Source organism: Gasterosteus aculeatus, chromosome 13, assembly GCF_964276395.1.
Source record: "Gasterosteus aculeatus chromosome 13, fGasAcu3.hap1.1, whole genome shotgun sequence".
Taxonomy (NCBI): domain Eukaryota; kingdom Metazoa; phylum Chordata; class Actinopteri; order Perciformes; family Gasterosteidae; genus Gasterosteus; species Gasterosteus aculeatus.
The window spans coordinates 20460803-20476925 of NC_135701.1; the positions used below are offsets into that span (position 1 = coordinate 20460803).

At 50.6% G+C, this 16123-nt stretch overlaps 1 protein-coding gene across 3 annotated transcripts in view; it reads right to left on the bottom strand.

The window, feature by feature from the left end:
* Positions 1-16123, bottom strand: part of kremen1 (kringle containing transmembrane protein 1) — a 53844-nt gene that overhangs the window by 29334 nt on the left and 8387 nt on the right. For 2 of the 3 annotated variants that reach the window (XM_078086220.1, XM_040196413.2), the window contains exon 1: positions 8122-8513. The exons of the other annotated variant lie outside the window; for it this stretch is intronic. In XM_078086220.1, the coding sequence (XP_077942346.1) occupies positions 8122-8200 (79 nt within the window). In that variant the 5' untranslated portion in view covers positions 8201-8513. Of the gene's footprint in view, positions 1-8121; positions 8514-16123 lie in introns of those variants that run through there. 3 annotated transcript variants of the gene reach the window in all.

Genomic DNA, 16123 nt, shown 5'->3' on the forward strand with positions numbered 1-16123 from the left:
ATTCTGAACAGATGGAAGACGTAAGTTAAAGACGTGAGAGGAGCTGAGGCGAACCGTGAGAGGAGCTGAGGCGAACCGTGGGAGATTCAACAAAGATGCCCGTCGCTGTGCACTTGACCTATGACCCCCCCCAAAATATAATCAGTTCAATCAGTTGAATCGTGAATAAATTTAAGAAGTTCCCTCCAGGCGTTGCTGAGATATTATGGACTGAATTTTGATGCATAAACTAAAAAATACATAATCCCTCATTAATAAAATCAAAATAGTCACCCTAAACATCTATGTTGTTATTACAAACAGTCAGAAACATCTGCAGAGTGGATACAGTGGTGGAGCTACAGCTGCCTCATCAAAGGACCCTTGTTTTTTACACTTATGACGCAAATATTTTCCCGTTGTAAATAAGGGGGAGACACATTATGACTGTGCACGTCTAGCGCTTTAATCTGTCCATTTCCACTCTATCCAATCGCACAAAAGGTTGTCAGACACACCGCGGCACCTCCAAGGACACAATAACAACGGCACAATGGAGGGGACCACGGCGCCCATCACCCAGACCCCTCTTAACCAGCCGCGTCTCCAGTTGCTCCTCGCGATTGTGAAAGCGATCCTTTTTTTCATTGTGGTTTTGCGAGGGCTGTGGGAAGAGCAGCAGCACTGGGAACCAGACGGCCCTGGTGAAAGACACGGGGGGGGGGGGATTCCCACCGTCCTTCCCCAAAGAAGGGGATCCATTACCGGAGGATCCATTGAGGGCCCGCGGATTCCCTTTCACAGCGTCGGCCCCCGAGCGCGCCCGCCGGTCGCTCAGGCCCCTGCTCACCTCGTGGGGGAGCTGGATTCACCTTCGGGGCGCAGGACAGACAACTCAATTCGGGGGGGGGTGGGGGGGGTGGGGGGGGCCCTTCTCGAGCGACTCGGGTTTCGCTCCCTTTTGAGTTCGAGCCTCTTTCAAAAAGGGGGCGTGGAAACTGCGAGGGGACATCAGCCGCCGCCGAGCTCCAGGGCGCGATGGCCGTTTGGGAAAGTGCTCGACTGTAATGGTCCGAGGCCGACCACACTGAAACAAGCGGTCGCGCTCTGATCCAACGGACACTGCCCCCCCCTCCCCCCGTCACGGCCTCCTTGGCTCTGCCCGCCCTTTGGCCCCGTCCCTTTTGTTTGCCGTCCACTTAGCCGCGTCCACTTGTTTTCGGTCAAATCAGTGCCGTCCGTGGGCGTTTCCTGCACGAAGAGGAAAGGCGACAATTTTCCTCTTTGGCCTGCAAGACTGCTGCAGCTGGACACAAACCAGAGAAACCAGACAAACCAGAACCCCGGGGCTCCGCGGAGAAATTACGCTCCATTTATTTAAAGTGGTTGCCATTACTCTACCGCAGCGCAGTGCGGACCTACGTGGCCCCGGCCCAAGCATAACTGCAGTATAAAAAGAACTAGGTTCGCCGGACAGGTCACGTCTCACACAGTAGCAATTCAATATCCTCCCGTTATGTTCTCGGTTACGCTTCTCAAAAGTCAAGGCTTGAACGTGACACCACAAAAATACATGGTTGCTTTGAAAGTCGGCCCGCGGAGCGTCTTGCGAAAACACCCGACCAATCGCTGGCGAGATGTTTGGAACATGTTGCTCATTCGAATCAAAGGAAGAATAACAGCTAATTTGCCTTGATCCATCTATTTCAAAAGCGTTATTAATAGTACGTTCAAAGGGGGGGGGGGGGGGGTTACTCAGACGGCAGGCGAGAGCGGTTCTGCGCTGCGACCAAAACAAATCAAACCAGAAGTCTTAATAGTTTTTTTTTTCTCCTGTCTCTCGCTGAAATGCAGAAACACATTAGCGCTGTCAGGGAATAGCAAAGCTGCGTTTCCTTTTATCAACAGGCCCAGAGCCGATAACGCTCCCGTCTGTACACACCTCCAGCGTCCAGGAGGGAACTTTTAATTTCATGCAATGTTTTTGCGCGTCAGCCCGCTTCCAGGCCCGAGGCGTTTCGAATCTTTAAAACTCCATCGTCCGTGAACTAAATTGAGTTTTGATAATGACGAACCCATTGTTTGCTTGAGAGTTAATGGAATTCATGGAAGAACGCGAGGCTCCTTGGTTTAGAGTGTGCTCCGGGCCGACGGGCTCAGACTGCGGCAGAGAGGGAACGTCATCGGGCGTCGGAGCGGAGTGCCTCTCCCTCATGCATACGCAAATGTCAAGGCCGGGGAACACGGCTCATACATAATGGTATTAAAGAGACGAAAGGAGTCGCGGGAGAACAAGCGAGGAGGTCACGGCGCATCCGAAACAAAAAAGTCACAGCGCGTTCTGAAAAAAAAAACACACACCGGCTGGTCTCGATTGACCTTTAGAGCAAGCGAAAGAAAACCCTCACGAACCACCGTCCCGGTCGACACGGGCCGGACGGACGCGCTCAACCTCTGCAGGACGGGGGTTCCTGTTCCTGCAACTTCCCGGACTCCTGGAAGCTTGTAACCTGCAGCTGCTTTGCATGCCGGGTCGCCTCCCCCCCTCGAGCAGGTGTTGATTTGCACACGTTGAGGAAACGATAAATGAAAGAGTTGCGAGCGGTTGAAAGGTGGGGCGGCCCCCGACGGAGGGAGGGGCGCTTTGATTAAACAAAACGACGGCACGCGAATCGCAGCCGCGCCGTAACGAGCGAGACAGCGTTTGTAATAAGTGGCTCCGTTTCTCCGTCTCGGTGGTCGAGCGGTTTGGCGGGCGGTCCGATCCCTTGGCAACCGAAGGACCAGAGGGGCGTTGCCCGCGACTTGACCTTCCCGGGGCGCCACCCTGAGGTCATCGGGGAGTGAACGGGCACCAGCTTGACACCGAAGCAGACGTCTCTGTCCTGCAGCTTCTCTCCCTCTCTCTCTCTCTCTCTCTCTCTCTCTCTCTCCCTCTCTGTGGCCAACTGTGAGCCAGATGCAACTTTACTTCTCAGTAAATTAGGGAATTCTTCAAAAACGTTGGCCTGTCCTCACAAGTCAAAACATGTGGAGTACCATGAGCTCTATTTTCTTCCATTCCAGACTTTGTGTGTGAGTTGAACTCTGTGCGTCTCTCTCTGCAGCCATCGCGAGCCTCTAATAATCTTTTTATTAATTAATCCACCGGGAGGTTTTCATGACCAGCTATGGCTTGTTTTATAATCTCCCATAGAAATGCACAACACTATATTGGGAGAGGTTCAGCGGATGAGCTTCTTCCCGACTTGTTATGCATAAAAAATGGATCCTAAACATAAACACATTTAAGCTAGAACATTATAAATAAACAGTAATCTAAATAACTGCAATAATTTCAATAATTTGTCTCAGTGAGTGATTATACCATGAAAAAAGTGCATGTCATTTATGTGACTGTCGATCAGCCTGGTTGGTTTTGTTGTGCACGACACGAGGAGCAAACTGGGTTCGCTGTGAAACGGAGTGAACCTGTGTGCAGCCTAGAGGACGTTTAAAAGCAGCATGCAGTTTAACAGAGTGCACCAAAGGTTTTATGGAGATGAGCCCATTTCGTCAGCCGCCTCATGATTACAATGAATGATGGGACAATAGGCAGTAAAAGCAACCGTGTGTCCCCGGTAGATTGTTCTCCGTGGTCCTGTGATGGATGCAGGCGCTTCGCGTGCCCTTGAATGGGAGGCGAGGGACGTACATCTCAAAAAGTCAGACGAAAGCAGCTGAGAAACGGACGTTTCCTCATAAAAAATGTACGCAAGCCAACTGAAAAACACCGTCTTGTGTCTAAAGTGAAGATATTACCAATGTTACTAATATTACCAGATGTTAAAAGCAGAATAATCAATTGCAGGCAACGACATTATTTTATCATAACCAGATACACCTTTTTTTTTAATGTGTTTATTGATTTAGGGACAGTGTACATTAACCACCGTCTCGATTCTCACCTCCACGTTTGTAATTTGGTGAAAAAAAGAGTTATAAAATAAGATTTCATTGTGATGCCTGTTGAAGTTATTGTGAAAAGTCAGAAACAAAGTTGACTCACATTGCAAAGATGTTGAGTAGCTCTCCTCCTGCCAATTTCCACACAGATTGCTGTTAATTTATTATTATCGGGGTAAATGTTGACAGTCCCCAGTACGGGGGGAGATGGGGGGGGGGGGGGGGGGGGGGGGCTTTAAACTCCAGCCTTGATCCCCAGAACCTGAAAGTATCAGTTCTCTGTGTGGAGCACAGAAGCTCACCAGGAAGGGAGATGTTTCCATCCCTCAACCGGAAAAGCTGAAGGGACCGCGGGGCCCACATCAGAGGCGCAGACCCCATTCGCCTTCTTCCCATAATGCCCTCTGACATTCCCCGCAACGAGCAACCAGGGTTGACTCGCAACGCCGAAAAGCCCCGATGTTAAACTATTTAGGAACCCGCCGGCTCCCCTCAAACCGACGCTGCCGTCACGTCGGCCAACACAAGCTCGCGTTTCCTCAGATGGCGGCTGAAGACGCTCTGTTATTATCTTCTGAAGGCAGACGATTCAGAGCACCTCTCTCTCTCACACACACACACACACACACACACACACACTCACAGACACACAAAGATCCCTCTGTCTCACAGGACAGTGACAAACTGCACTGTATGGAGTGCTTTTATAAGTTGAGAGATGATTAAGTCGGGACGGATGTGCTGATCGGCTGTGTGTCGGGCGAAGACAGACGTGTGTGTGTGTGTGTGTGTGTGTGCGTGTGTGTGTTGGATGAGAGACAGCAGATTGAGGATGTGGGGCCTCATGGTTTGGTACTTGATGTGGCCCCTCAGAAAGCGAAAGCAGGAATGTTGTTTAGGTTTATTGAGGCTCCAGATGGGAGCAGCAGCCTCACGTCTCAACCGTTCCGCTCCGAAACACAGACGCAGCGTTGAAATGATCAGCTGATTAGTTCATTAATTGCATGTTATAAAATGAATCAGCAATTTTTAAACGGCTAAATGTCAAACCTTTGTTGTTCTGCTTACTAAATGTTTAGTTATTTCTCATTAGACATCGTGATGGTCAATTATTTTGCTATTTTCCCAACGAATTAACTGACCTATAATAAGAAATAATGGCGATATCCATCTTTTGACCAAGTTGGTCATGTGATACGACCAGAATCTGGTGAAACAAGATCTTCCAACGTGAAGAATGAACTTTGAACCTAAAGACAGGTGAAGAAAAGGTAAAGGCCGCACTCAAATATTCCCTGCATGACTGTTGAAAAGCTTCTGGCATCCTTTTCCCAGACAGGTAAGCATGACTCGCCGTTAAGTCCAACGACTCCCACCGGCCACACGCCATCTGGGGAACGCGGACGCTGTGCATCGGGGGCGGCGCCGAACCCGAACCCTCCCTGCGAGCTGCTGTCCAGGAGGGCCGCGCGACTCCCGGGGGTTCCGTCTGCGGCCGCGTGCTCTCAGGGCGCGGACGCCCCCGCTGGACGGCGATCGGACCGGCGGAGAGAGCGAGTGAGCGGCGGTTTGCCAGATGAAACACGGGGCTGCCAGTTCGCGCGGCAGCTTAAATGGATGTCCAGCCATAAATAAGAAACCGGACCAATCAAACCGCCCCCCTTTCCTGCCCCAATGGCCGCAATGTTTTAAAGGAACAAAGTATAAAGATGTGGTCCGGAATGAAAGGAGCTGATTTACCTGTGGAAAGTTAGTTTACGATAAGACGCCTCGCTGCACAGAGCGTTTGCGAATCCTCCCACTGTGGCCTTACAAGTTATTTCATGCGTGTCCTGTTCAGCAGAGGGAGACTTGGCAGGCAGCAGATGAAAAGAAAAGCCCATGAGGCACCTCGTGCCTCCTCCGATCGGACCGAGCCGCGGTCGGTCGAGCGCAGCCCGATGTTCACCTGACGCTTTTCTCCGTTCGGACTCCGTTCTGACGGCGCCAGTCTTCGGGGATCGCGTAATGAGGGTGCATTCCGCGCTCGCGGGAAATGTCACGGCGCAGCACTTTTCGAGCCTCAGCTCGACGCGACCGGAGCGAACAGCTGTCCTCCTACGGAAGGGCGGTCTGGCGCCACGCCGGATTCATCCCACCCATCGTCTGATTCACTTCCTCGATTGATAACGCGCTCTGGAATCTCCCCATGAAATATCAATGTACTCGACAGGGTCATGACCTCAAAGCCGAGCCGGCCTGTGGGCGGAGCAAAGCCGGCTGTGCCCACCCGCCATTCCAGTTTTTGTGCTAAGCTAACCAGCTGCCGATTGATATTGGTGGTTAGCTCTGTGCGTGCGCTAACAGGATAGCAGCTCGCTCACACTGCGACTGGATCGAAAATCCCTTTGAGCGACGAGTCTCGTCTCTCTGCAGAGACGAAAAAGGCGTCCTCCGCCTCGATGAGACTTTGCATCGCCGCCATAAACCAAAGGCACCGCGTGGGTGCAGCGCGGGACCGTCCCAACGGGGGCCCATTGTCAGCCCGTGTGGCGAGGCCGGTCGTGCCTAATGCAATGTTTAAGGATTCACATCTGCACACGTCAGTGACGCTTCCGATAAGAGTTCACGTTCATAAAATGCATACGGACGTTTCGAAACCACAAGCACGCCGCGCTACATAATTCAGCTGCTGCTGCAGATCGGCGACGTATTCTGTTTGTCTCGGTGCGAACACCTTCCCTCCTCCATCCATCCATCCTCCACCCAATCAGCCTTTTTGATTGGATCTCTCCCGTAGAGCAGGAGCACCAAACCGCACGCCTGGAAACTCCTTGATTTCCGAGGGCTGAATGTTTTCTGCCTTTGAGCTCCTTCAGTAGCTCCAAACACTCTGTGATTATAGGAAACAAAGCTGAACTAAGCCACCGCAGAAGAGTTGAGTCACGGCCCCTAAAAGAATCGTAGAATGTTTGATAAAATGACATAAATGATAAAAGTGTGGAGCGGGAACACTTGAGGTGTTGTTAGGTTTCACTCACGTGGCAAAAAGGAGAGCATCAAACAGTCTGTGACAAGAGACGCACTTCTTTTAGACGCGTGAAATGATTGTTTTTCTGTACAGTAAATATGGCACAGCTGACTTAAACTAAAACATAAACCGGGCCTCTTTTTTTCCCCCTTCCCAGTGTTATGAGGGGGGAACACCATCGCTTTAAATACTTTGTTAATACATAGGTACACATGGGAGTACTTACGCACTAGCAGATGGTGGGCCCTCTAATTTGAAATCCAAGGGTATAATTAAGAGACAAAAAAATTAAAAAGGAAAGCAGGAGGATTTGCTGCTTCGACATGAAACGCGGCACAAATTACAGCAAAGAGGAGCTCGGTTTGTGTGGTCATCGTTATTAGATCTGCACATTCAAACGAAACATTCCATCCGCCTGCGACTTTCAAGTTCTGCAGATGGACGCAAGCAACCCCTCTTTCTCCTGGGGGTGGGGGGGGGGGGGGGGGCTGTATAGTTCCATTAAAATACATAATAGCCGGTAATGCGGATCAGGGATACGCCCGCGCGATGGAGGTCACACACATCATAGAGATGTCCTGCCATTGGGAAATGGGATGGGGGGGGGGGGATGTAAAAGGTTGCAGTGAAATAAATTGGAAGCTGATGCAGAACAGGTAAACAGAGAGGGGGGGTAGACGCGCGCGGGCCGGAGTCCGGTGCGTAAAAGCTGCCCGTCGCATCCCTGATTCATTCACCCGAGCGGGCAGCAACGTGACATCGGTTCCAGATGTTTCCTGAGCTCTTCTGTGTGCGGGTTCGATTTGTGTTCTGTCACGGGGGGCTCGGCCGGTCCGAGGACCCCTTTGGATGCGGTTCGGGTACACAAGTGTTCCATCACATCACATTCCCTCATTCACAGCCAAACTATATCTGGCTTCGTTTTTTTTTTGTTTTTTTTTAGCGACGTGGTGTCGTTTGGGGAACCGCGTCGCGCCGGCGGATTCTGAGCAAGACGGCGAACTGTAAATGAAGTTATGAGGCATGTTCGGTCCCCAGATCGAGCCGCACGGCTTCCAACACGATCGTCAACGAACCGCCCGCTCGTGTGCGCGGTTGACCCTCCGACGGGACAAACAGTCCGTCCGCTGCGCCAAAGAGACACTCCGTCGGAACGCGTCCGCGGGCCAAAAAAACTTTTGACTCACCGGTGTCGAAAACGCTGAAAGCCGCAGAGGAAATAGCGCCGGCGAGGAGGAGAGCCGACGTGACCGTCCAGGAATCCATCGCGCGATTAAAGAGGTCCCTCAGGTGAAGCGCGCCGCGCGCGGACGGCGGACAGGATGCGCGTACGCCGGCGAGCTGCTGGTCCGAGCAGTGCGCGTCGCTGGCCGACTGTGCGCGTCGCTGCAGGAGTCCGACTTCGGGCGCAGCCGCAAAGTCGCTGAACTTCAAGGAAGGTCCCGCAGCCTCTGCGCCTCCGACACCAGAGACACGGCAACAGATAGCAGCGAGCGGGGATCCTGTTTCCAGCCCATGTGACAGGAAACAGGCGCAATGGATTCAACCTGCAGCGCCGTGCAAGCAGCGGGAAGTACGCAGGAGGAGGAGGAGGAGGAGGGAGGAGGGGGGAGGAGGAGGGAGGAGGAGGGAGGCTGGACTCGATGAACAGCAGGTTAATAAAGTGTCAACTGAACGTCATGGAGAGGCTCTGTTGGCAAAAAAAAAAAATGCTTATAATATTCTATGTCTTATATGTGGGTTTTTTTTGTGTTTGCAACGGTGACCTCTGGGTAATATAAGTCAACCTTGTGTGTGGGGAGCACATCTGTCAAGATGAAGAGCCGTGCACATCTGGGCCTTTCAAACATCAGAGAAGCATGAGGGAAAGACGACGCAAATCACGTTTTTGGGGCTTTTTTGTTTTGATAAACACTTTGCAGTGCTCGCTCCACAAGTAGCACCCGGCGTGCACGGAGGGGGGGCGCCGTCCACGCGGCTGCATGCAAACCGGAGGATTGACTTGCTTTTTATCTTGGGGTCTAAATCTAATTGGGGGGGGGGTCCATCACGTTTGGAGCCCCCGCGGGCAGCGACATGTGCTCAACGCTAAAGTGCACACGAAGGCAACGCATCATTTTAACAGCGCCGCTGTGGAGGAGCGGGCGCGGGAGAAGGATTTGCACCTGATCCAGAGGTGACACATAGCCAATACATCTGTAATAAAATCACACTTACGTATTTTTGTGCAGCTGGAGTTGTAATCAAAGAAACTGGTCATTTTTTCATTTGTCTGTAGAAGCGACTCCCTCGCCATCATTTTGGGGAATCACAAGACTTTTTTTATGGTTATAGTTGCTGATTGTGGAGACTTTAATATTAATTGTACTTCAGATGTGTCCATCAAAGCTTTTCTTATGTTTCTCTCTGGCTGAAACTGGTTCACCGTGTGTGTGTGTGTGTGTGTGTGTGTGTGTGTGTGTGTGTGTGCGTGTGTGTGTGTGTGTGTCAGCAGTCTGGTCCTCGGCGTGAACAGCGCCCTCGTGTGTTTCCCTGCAGCACCGCGCGGCCTAAGAATAGAAGATGTAGTATGAGCTCACCCCTCTGGAGGAAAACAAGGCCCGACACTTATTTAGTTTGCCAAAACCGACGGGGTTGAGACGGGGAGCACCGGGCGAGTAATCCAGCGTGACGTGTGCCCTTTTCACAGATGCCGGATGGTAAAAACTTCCCTTACGTTACAGCCAAAGATCGTTTAAGAGAGATTTATTGTAATTTAACCATACGGACTTTGCAGAGATGCCTAACCTTTTCTGAAACAAGCAGTCGGTCTAAAGTAACTACAACATTATGCGCATTATGTATCCCATTATAATAAAATTTTACATTTTTAGAGAGTAAACCACATCATCAGTGTAACCAGTCTATATGAATGTGTGCATCAGAGTACTGTGGTACTTTTAATGATGCAATACAATAGCACACAAAGGAACAATACTATTACTTTTGTTGTGTACGTTTGGCTTGTAAATCTATCGGTGAGGGGCCCCAACTAACCCCTGTTTTAATTATCAATTCATTATTCTAACAAGTGTGTTTTCTACGTTTTGCTTCATATTCACACCCTTGAGAAGCTGGAATTCTCTGTATTATTATACGCGAATAAACGGGAAGACGCGGTTATTTCACCGCACGACAATCCGCTCACCATGAATCATCGCTAGAAGGCTCTACGTGCACGCGGGCCCCCGAGGGTGCTGCCGCCCAACGACTGTGGACCTTAACAGCTTTTGCACCGCCAGCGGCCCGAGCCACTGCTGTCCCGTCATTGAGCCTGCGACGTGTGACCAGCCCGCGTGCTGGTCACAAAGCGCCTCGCGCCGGACAGCAACCGCAGTTCTGCCGCCGCCTCCCGTCTTCCCGGGAACACTTATCAGTTTTGCGGTGGCTTCCTTTGTCTTCGTTGTGCGTTTGATGTGAGATCACACGTTGTGGGCACGTCCGCACACGCTGCCCGGCCGCATTCCTCCTGGTCTGCAGGAGTTACTGTAACTCTGCTGGGTTTTCTTCTCTCTCTCTCACTACAGATAAAAGGAGCCACATCCGCACATGACCTTAACTACTTTCTGCTTCACCTTTCCGGCCCTTTTTTTCTCCGTTGGGTGGGAGATAACGGCCGACAAACGACGGGCCTCCAGCCGCTCTCCCGCCTGCGTGCGTTTGCCCTGCTTTGTTATTGGGAGGTCGCTGGGTGGAATATTACAGCGCCATGTGCTGGGAAGCGGTCTGGCAGCGCTGAGCTGCCTGCCAATGAGCTGTTGTGGAGGAGAAGTCGGCCCAGATGCTTTGAATTCACATATTCAGGGGGCCGAACTATATCACGGCCTTGTTTTCTCTCGAGCAAACATCAGCTTCCTGGCCCTGAATTTTAATGCTGCATTTTTCTACTTGGTGGCCGAGACTCTCTGAGCGTTGCTTTTTCTCCGTCTCGGCACCCGGGAGGATCTTTGGTTTGTACGTAAGCCTCTCAAATCTTTTAGCATTTCAGTCTCAGCTGAGAGGGAGTGTGAAGGTGTGAGGGGTCACACACACACGCGCAACAGAAAACTCTCCTTTCGGTGTGTAAAACCCTGGAGATAGTTTCTGTCTGTTCTTAATCCAGCGTTGACATTTCTGCGGCTGCTTCAATGCAACAAAAGGCCGAACGTAGATTCATTTGTGGGGCTCGTAGCATTAAAAATGACATTTAACAGCTCAACCAGCAGCTTTGTGATACTTCAGGACGCCGCGCAGACGGGACGGCGAGCAGCGCATGCGACTACTACGGATTTTAGTTTGGACTCAAATGTTGGTTTCTTACTTTCTGACATTTTACAGACAAAACAAAACTTCAATTATAGAATGTGTACGGAAGACGTATCAGTGATAACAGTCACAGTTCCAGCTGGAGGAAAACGCAGTTCCAATGAAAACACAGTCGGTTATTCGGTGGAAATAAACAGTCAGCGTCTTTCTCATCACCCGGTTGGGACGGAAGCAGGAAGCTCACAGCGTCCGATCACCGAGGACGAGTAGGATGGAAATTCCCACTCTGAGCGGAATCCGGGGGGGGGGATTTGGGGGACGTGTCCACCGTGAAGAAGAAGGACGGACGTCTCTTTCCTCCCTCCATGACGTCACGCTGAGTCACTGTCCGGATCGTCCTCCTCCGCGCCGCTTGTCCCACTGCTTTAATTAAAAAACTAAACGTGGCGGCGGTGGCGGCGCTCACACATTGACGCACAACTTCTAACGTCTGCTCCTATGGGTGAGGTGGGGAAGGGGGACGGGACACAGTGACTCGACGCAAATTAGTCTCCCCGACGCAGCTGACAGACCCACATCGGCCACATCGGCGTCGGTGCCGCCATTGGTGGCTGCACACACAACGCACATCGCGGTGTCACACTCGGACCCCGGCGAGGCTTTGTTGAGGTGGTCTCCCCATGACAAATGACTGCCTGTGGGCCTATGTGCACACACACACACACATGCACACACACACACACACACACCTGTGGAGGCCCCGTAGCTTATGTGTTCAAAGCCAAGATAAAAGCCAACGTTTACATCCAGCCACCTGCAGCACGTAACCAGCAGACACACACACACAGACACACACACACACACACACACACACAGACACACATACACACACAGACACGGCAGTCATCCGTCTCCCTCGGCCTCCCGGGTCTCTAATTAGGCTCCGGGTGGTTGACACCCCCTGGAATGTTTATTGTAACGTTGCTCAGCTTTTATCTCTAAAGAGCAAAAAAAAAAAAAAGAGAAGGAGAAATAATGGAAAGCAGCAGCGGTTTAATTACTGTGAATAAGTTTGGGTTTCGTTGACCCATTTCGTGCATCTTTCCCATCAGTTATGGTCTCATTCTCAGTCAAGAGAACGACTTGAAGCTGGAGATTGAGGCTTGAGCGTGTTTACTTGCATCAAGTCTGACTTGTTTTGCCTCACGATGGTCAACAGAAAAAAAGGTTTTAGGTTTAAGGCGCCATGATGCCGAAGGCCAATAAGTCCTGTACTGATTCATTCTATGGATTATAACCGTATTCTCCTGCATACGTGATTGGTGTGATTACTTTGGACTGGTTGCTATTTTCCTCCAGTTTGAACAGGAGAAGAAGAGGAAGAAAAAATCATCTCCAGCACTAGATGAAAAGTTCTGGTAAATCAAACCCGAGGCCTGTCTTCTAACCACAGCGGACGCCCGTCATTCATGTTTCTCGTGCTTCGGCCACCAAAGCCTCAAAAGCACAAAAATAACAAACAACCTAAGAATCCGCCAAACCCAAAAACCAAACTTGAAGCATCTCGGTCCTTGTAAACCGGAGCCTGGTCTCTGCATAAGTGATCATTCCCTTTTGGGGAAATCCTATAACTGGGACGCATTCATTGGGTGATGCAGTAAAATCTATTTGGAGAAGGGCGGCAGCGGAGCTCAGAAACTGCAGAAAAACAAAGGAAAGATGACAGATTGACTGTGAGCTAATTAGCTTTAACTTCAACATTTAAACTAACATGGGATCTTTCATCATGAAACAATATCACATATGAAGAAAGACAGAAAACGTGTGTGATTGACGCCTTTGAGCAAATAGAAAATGCCCCTTGAATGCCTTGAAATCAGGAAAATTCTGGGAAACGTTTGTTTTTGCTGAAACAGAACAAATGCAATTAGAATGTGTCCTTCACATTTGCGAGTTGTGCGTTTCTTCGGAGCCTCGTCTTCAAAGTAGTTGAAGAGAGGGATCGCCGCACGGAGTCCCATTTCAACCCAAACGCTCCTTTTCTGCACACAAACAACTCCAGGCGGTTGTCGGCTGTATTGAGGCCAGGCTTGTTCTTAACACCCCCCCCCCCCCACACCCCCCTAATGTCAAAACTCGACATCATTGAGGGAATCGAGGGAACGCGAGAACCACAGGCCACCATATGCTAAGTGCAAACGGGTGACTTGGGGGCACAAACTGCGGCGGCGCCGCAACGTTATTTCCAAGCGCCTCGACGTGGCGTTTCATTCCGGCAGCGAAACACAATTCCCGCCGTGTCACATGTCACCTGCGACTGAGTCCACGAGCCGCAGCATCCGGGGACGGGGAAGCGTGTGTGTGCGTGTGTGTGTGTGTGTGTGTGTGTGTGTTTGCGGGCGTATGGCTCCGAGCCGTGAACAAGCAGATGCCCCTGCACATGTTGGGCTGACGCCCGGCGAGTCTCCCGCTACGTCTCAATCGCAGTCAGGACATGATGATAGTCCGGGAGGGGGGCTGTCTGCTCCACGCGAGGCTCCACGAGTCAATTCAGAAAGCACGACAAGTCCTTGGCAGCAAATCGCTCTGAGGCTGAAGGAAGTGTGAAGATTTGCGTTGCAGAGGATCACGGACAGACAGACACACACAGCAGCAGATTACTGCAGGCTGGGCGACAGTGTTGAAATGTTGAAGCCGTTACATTAAGAAATGTGCCATATGGAAAATTAATCTTTTTTTTTATTGCTTTGTTAAAGAATGTCGAAAAAAATGCTCATCACAACGTCTTTCCATAAAAAGACAAAAGCCTCAAACCCCCGATTTTGCGGAAATGTGAAACGATTGATTAAAATTGTTCAATTTGTTTAAGCTCGATGGTTTACAGTTTGAATCAGCGTTGGGTATCAATTAACTGACTAAGAAGCACGTTACACGCAGAGCACAGTGAGGTATTTACAGCATGTAACTGCTGCATCAGCTCATAACAGTAAATGAACCTGAAGAGGCCCGAGCTGGGACGCGGATCCACGTACTCATGAGGTCTTCAACCTCGTGGGTTGAAGACCTCATGAGTACGCACTGAGAAAGACGCACAGAGACACAAAGAGCGAGTGTGTCTAGACAGTAAACAATGCCGGCCTCCAGGGACAAAGAATGTGGGCTAACTACACGCAAAACTGAGTAAACAAGGCTTGAAAGTGAGCAAAAAGAGTGTGTTTGTCTTATGATTCCATATTAAAACAGACGGCGTGTGAACTGAGGAGACCGACTGATGAGCTTCATCTCGCCGGAGGCGAGTCTGGATTTCAATCTCCTGACACGACTTTGTTCAAAAAGTCTCAGTGCCACTGCAGACGGGACGCACACCCACAACCCACAAAGGGATTTTATTCCTTCTTTATCTTATCTGAGCATCGCACAAGTTCCACAGCGCGTGTTAACACACACACACACACACACACACAAACCGAGCGTGGATGAAAACGTGCCTTTTGAAGCGGCCTTTGTTCTCTGGGCCGGCTTTGGCGTAATGCAGCAAGCTAAGAAGGCCATTAAGCGTAATGGTCGGGGGGGGATTGCAGATGGCAAGAACAAAGTGCCTGATGATCTGCGGGGATTCAGGGGCTGGATTTGGAGGGAATTCCCGAGCCTGCTGGGGCGCTTCACTTATGCTAACAGACAGGTGCCATCGTAAATCTGCAGTGGAGGAATTACTCACTCGGCTTCAACTCCTGAGACTTTAGGGCGCTTGGGAATAACGTTTTCCCTCTGATAGATTACATCTAGAGACCGAAGGTTCTCCTTTGGATCGACGCCACGTCAACGTCTGGCAGTGACATGTGACATGTAAGTCAACGACGGGAGGAAATTCGTAACCAGCGAGAAAGGTGCACGTCTCTGCGAAACACCTCATTGCGTGATGGAATCGTTTGAACCCACGACTGGCTGACTTCTGTTAGCTGTACGGCGTCTCTAAAAAGGTTTAGTCCATATTCAAACACGAGCGTAACGAGTGGCTTCGTCGGCCGAAACCGAAAAAAGGCAATAAACCGGGAGAGGGTCCGTGAGCGGGCAGCCGCGAGTGAAAAAACAATATGCAGCTTGCCGATGCACGATGCTAAATTAAGAGTGGACAGACACACAGTTGCAGCCTCACTCACGCAAAGCAACCGATCCTCCTGAAATAGATCGCTGTTGTGGAAAATAAACTTTTTAAACGTATTGGCGCAACTTCCAGAGATGGCAGATCCCACAGCGTCTGTTACCATTTCCGTCCCGGCATTTTGCAAATAAAAGGCCACACAGCAATAAAACGTGTGGCTTCAAATGGGACCCGAAGGCCACATGAAACTAAATCACAGGGGCTGCAGGTCCAAAATAAACACAGGACGTTGCGTTTGCAAGGAATTAACTCCTTCAAAAGGGGAACAAACAACCGCAACGGAACATTGCATGCCGAGAAGAAGCTTCGCGATGTTCGTCTTCATCCACGAGAACAGTCAAAATAGTTTATACCCCGTTCAGTTGGAAAATATGAGGCGCATGTTGTTTGAGGATTACTGCCACTAAAGTGATGGGCGCGAACTTTGAAAACGTTTCCCCTTGAGGCAAACAAAAGGGCGAACGCTGACAATTCTTCTGCTTTACATCTGAAACCCTCAAAATCGGGAAAATCACTTCCACCCAGTTCTCGTCTTTCTGAAAACGCACGTTTCCAAGAGCCTGCAATGGATTTATATTTGGGACAAGCTACGTAGTGCATCTTGGCCGTGTGCCACTCCACAAGCTTTCCATGGAGGTTTGGTCGCCCCCCCCCCCCAAGTTTCCACAGTGCCCACTGATTGATTCGCTCTGTAACGGCTTCCTGCGTTGGGCGTGGTCTGAGGAGAACATCTGTACGGGTGG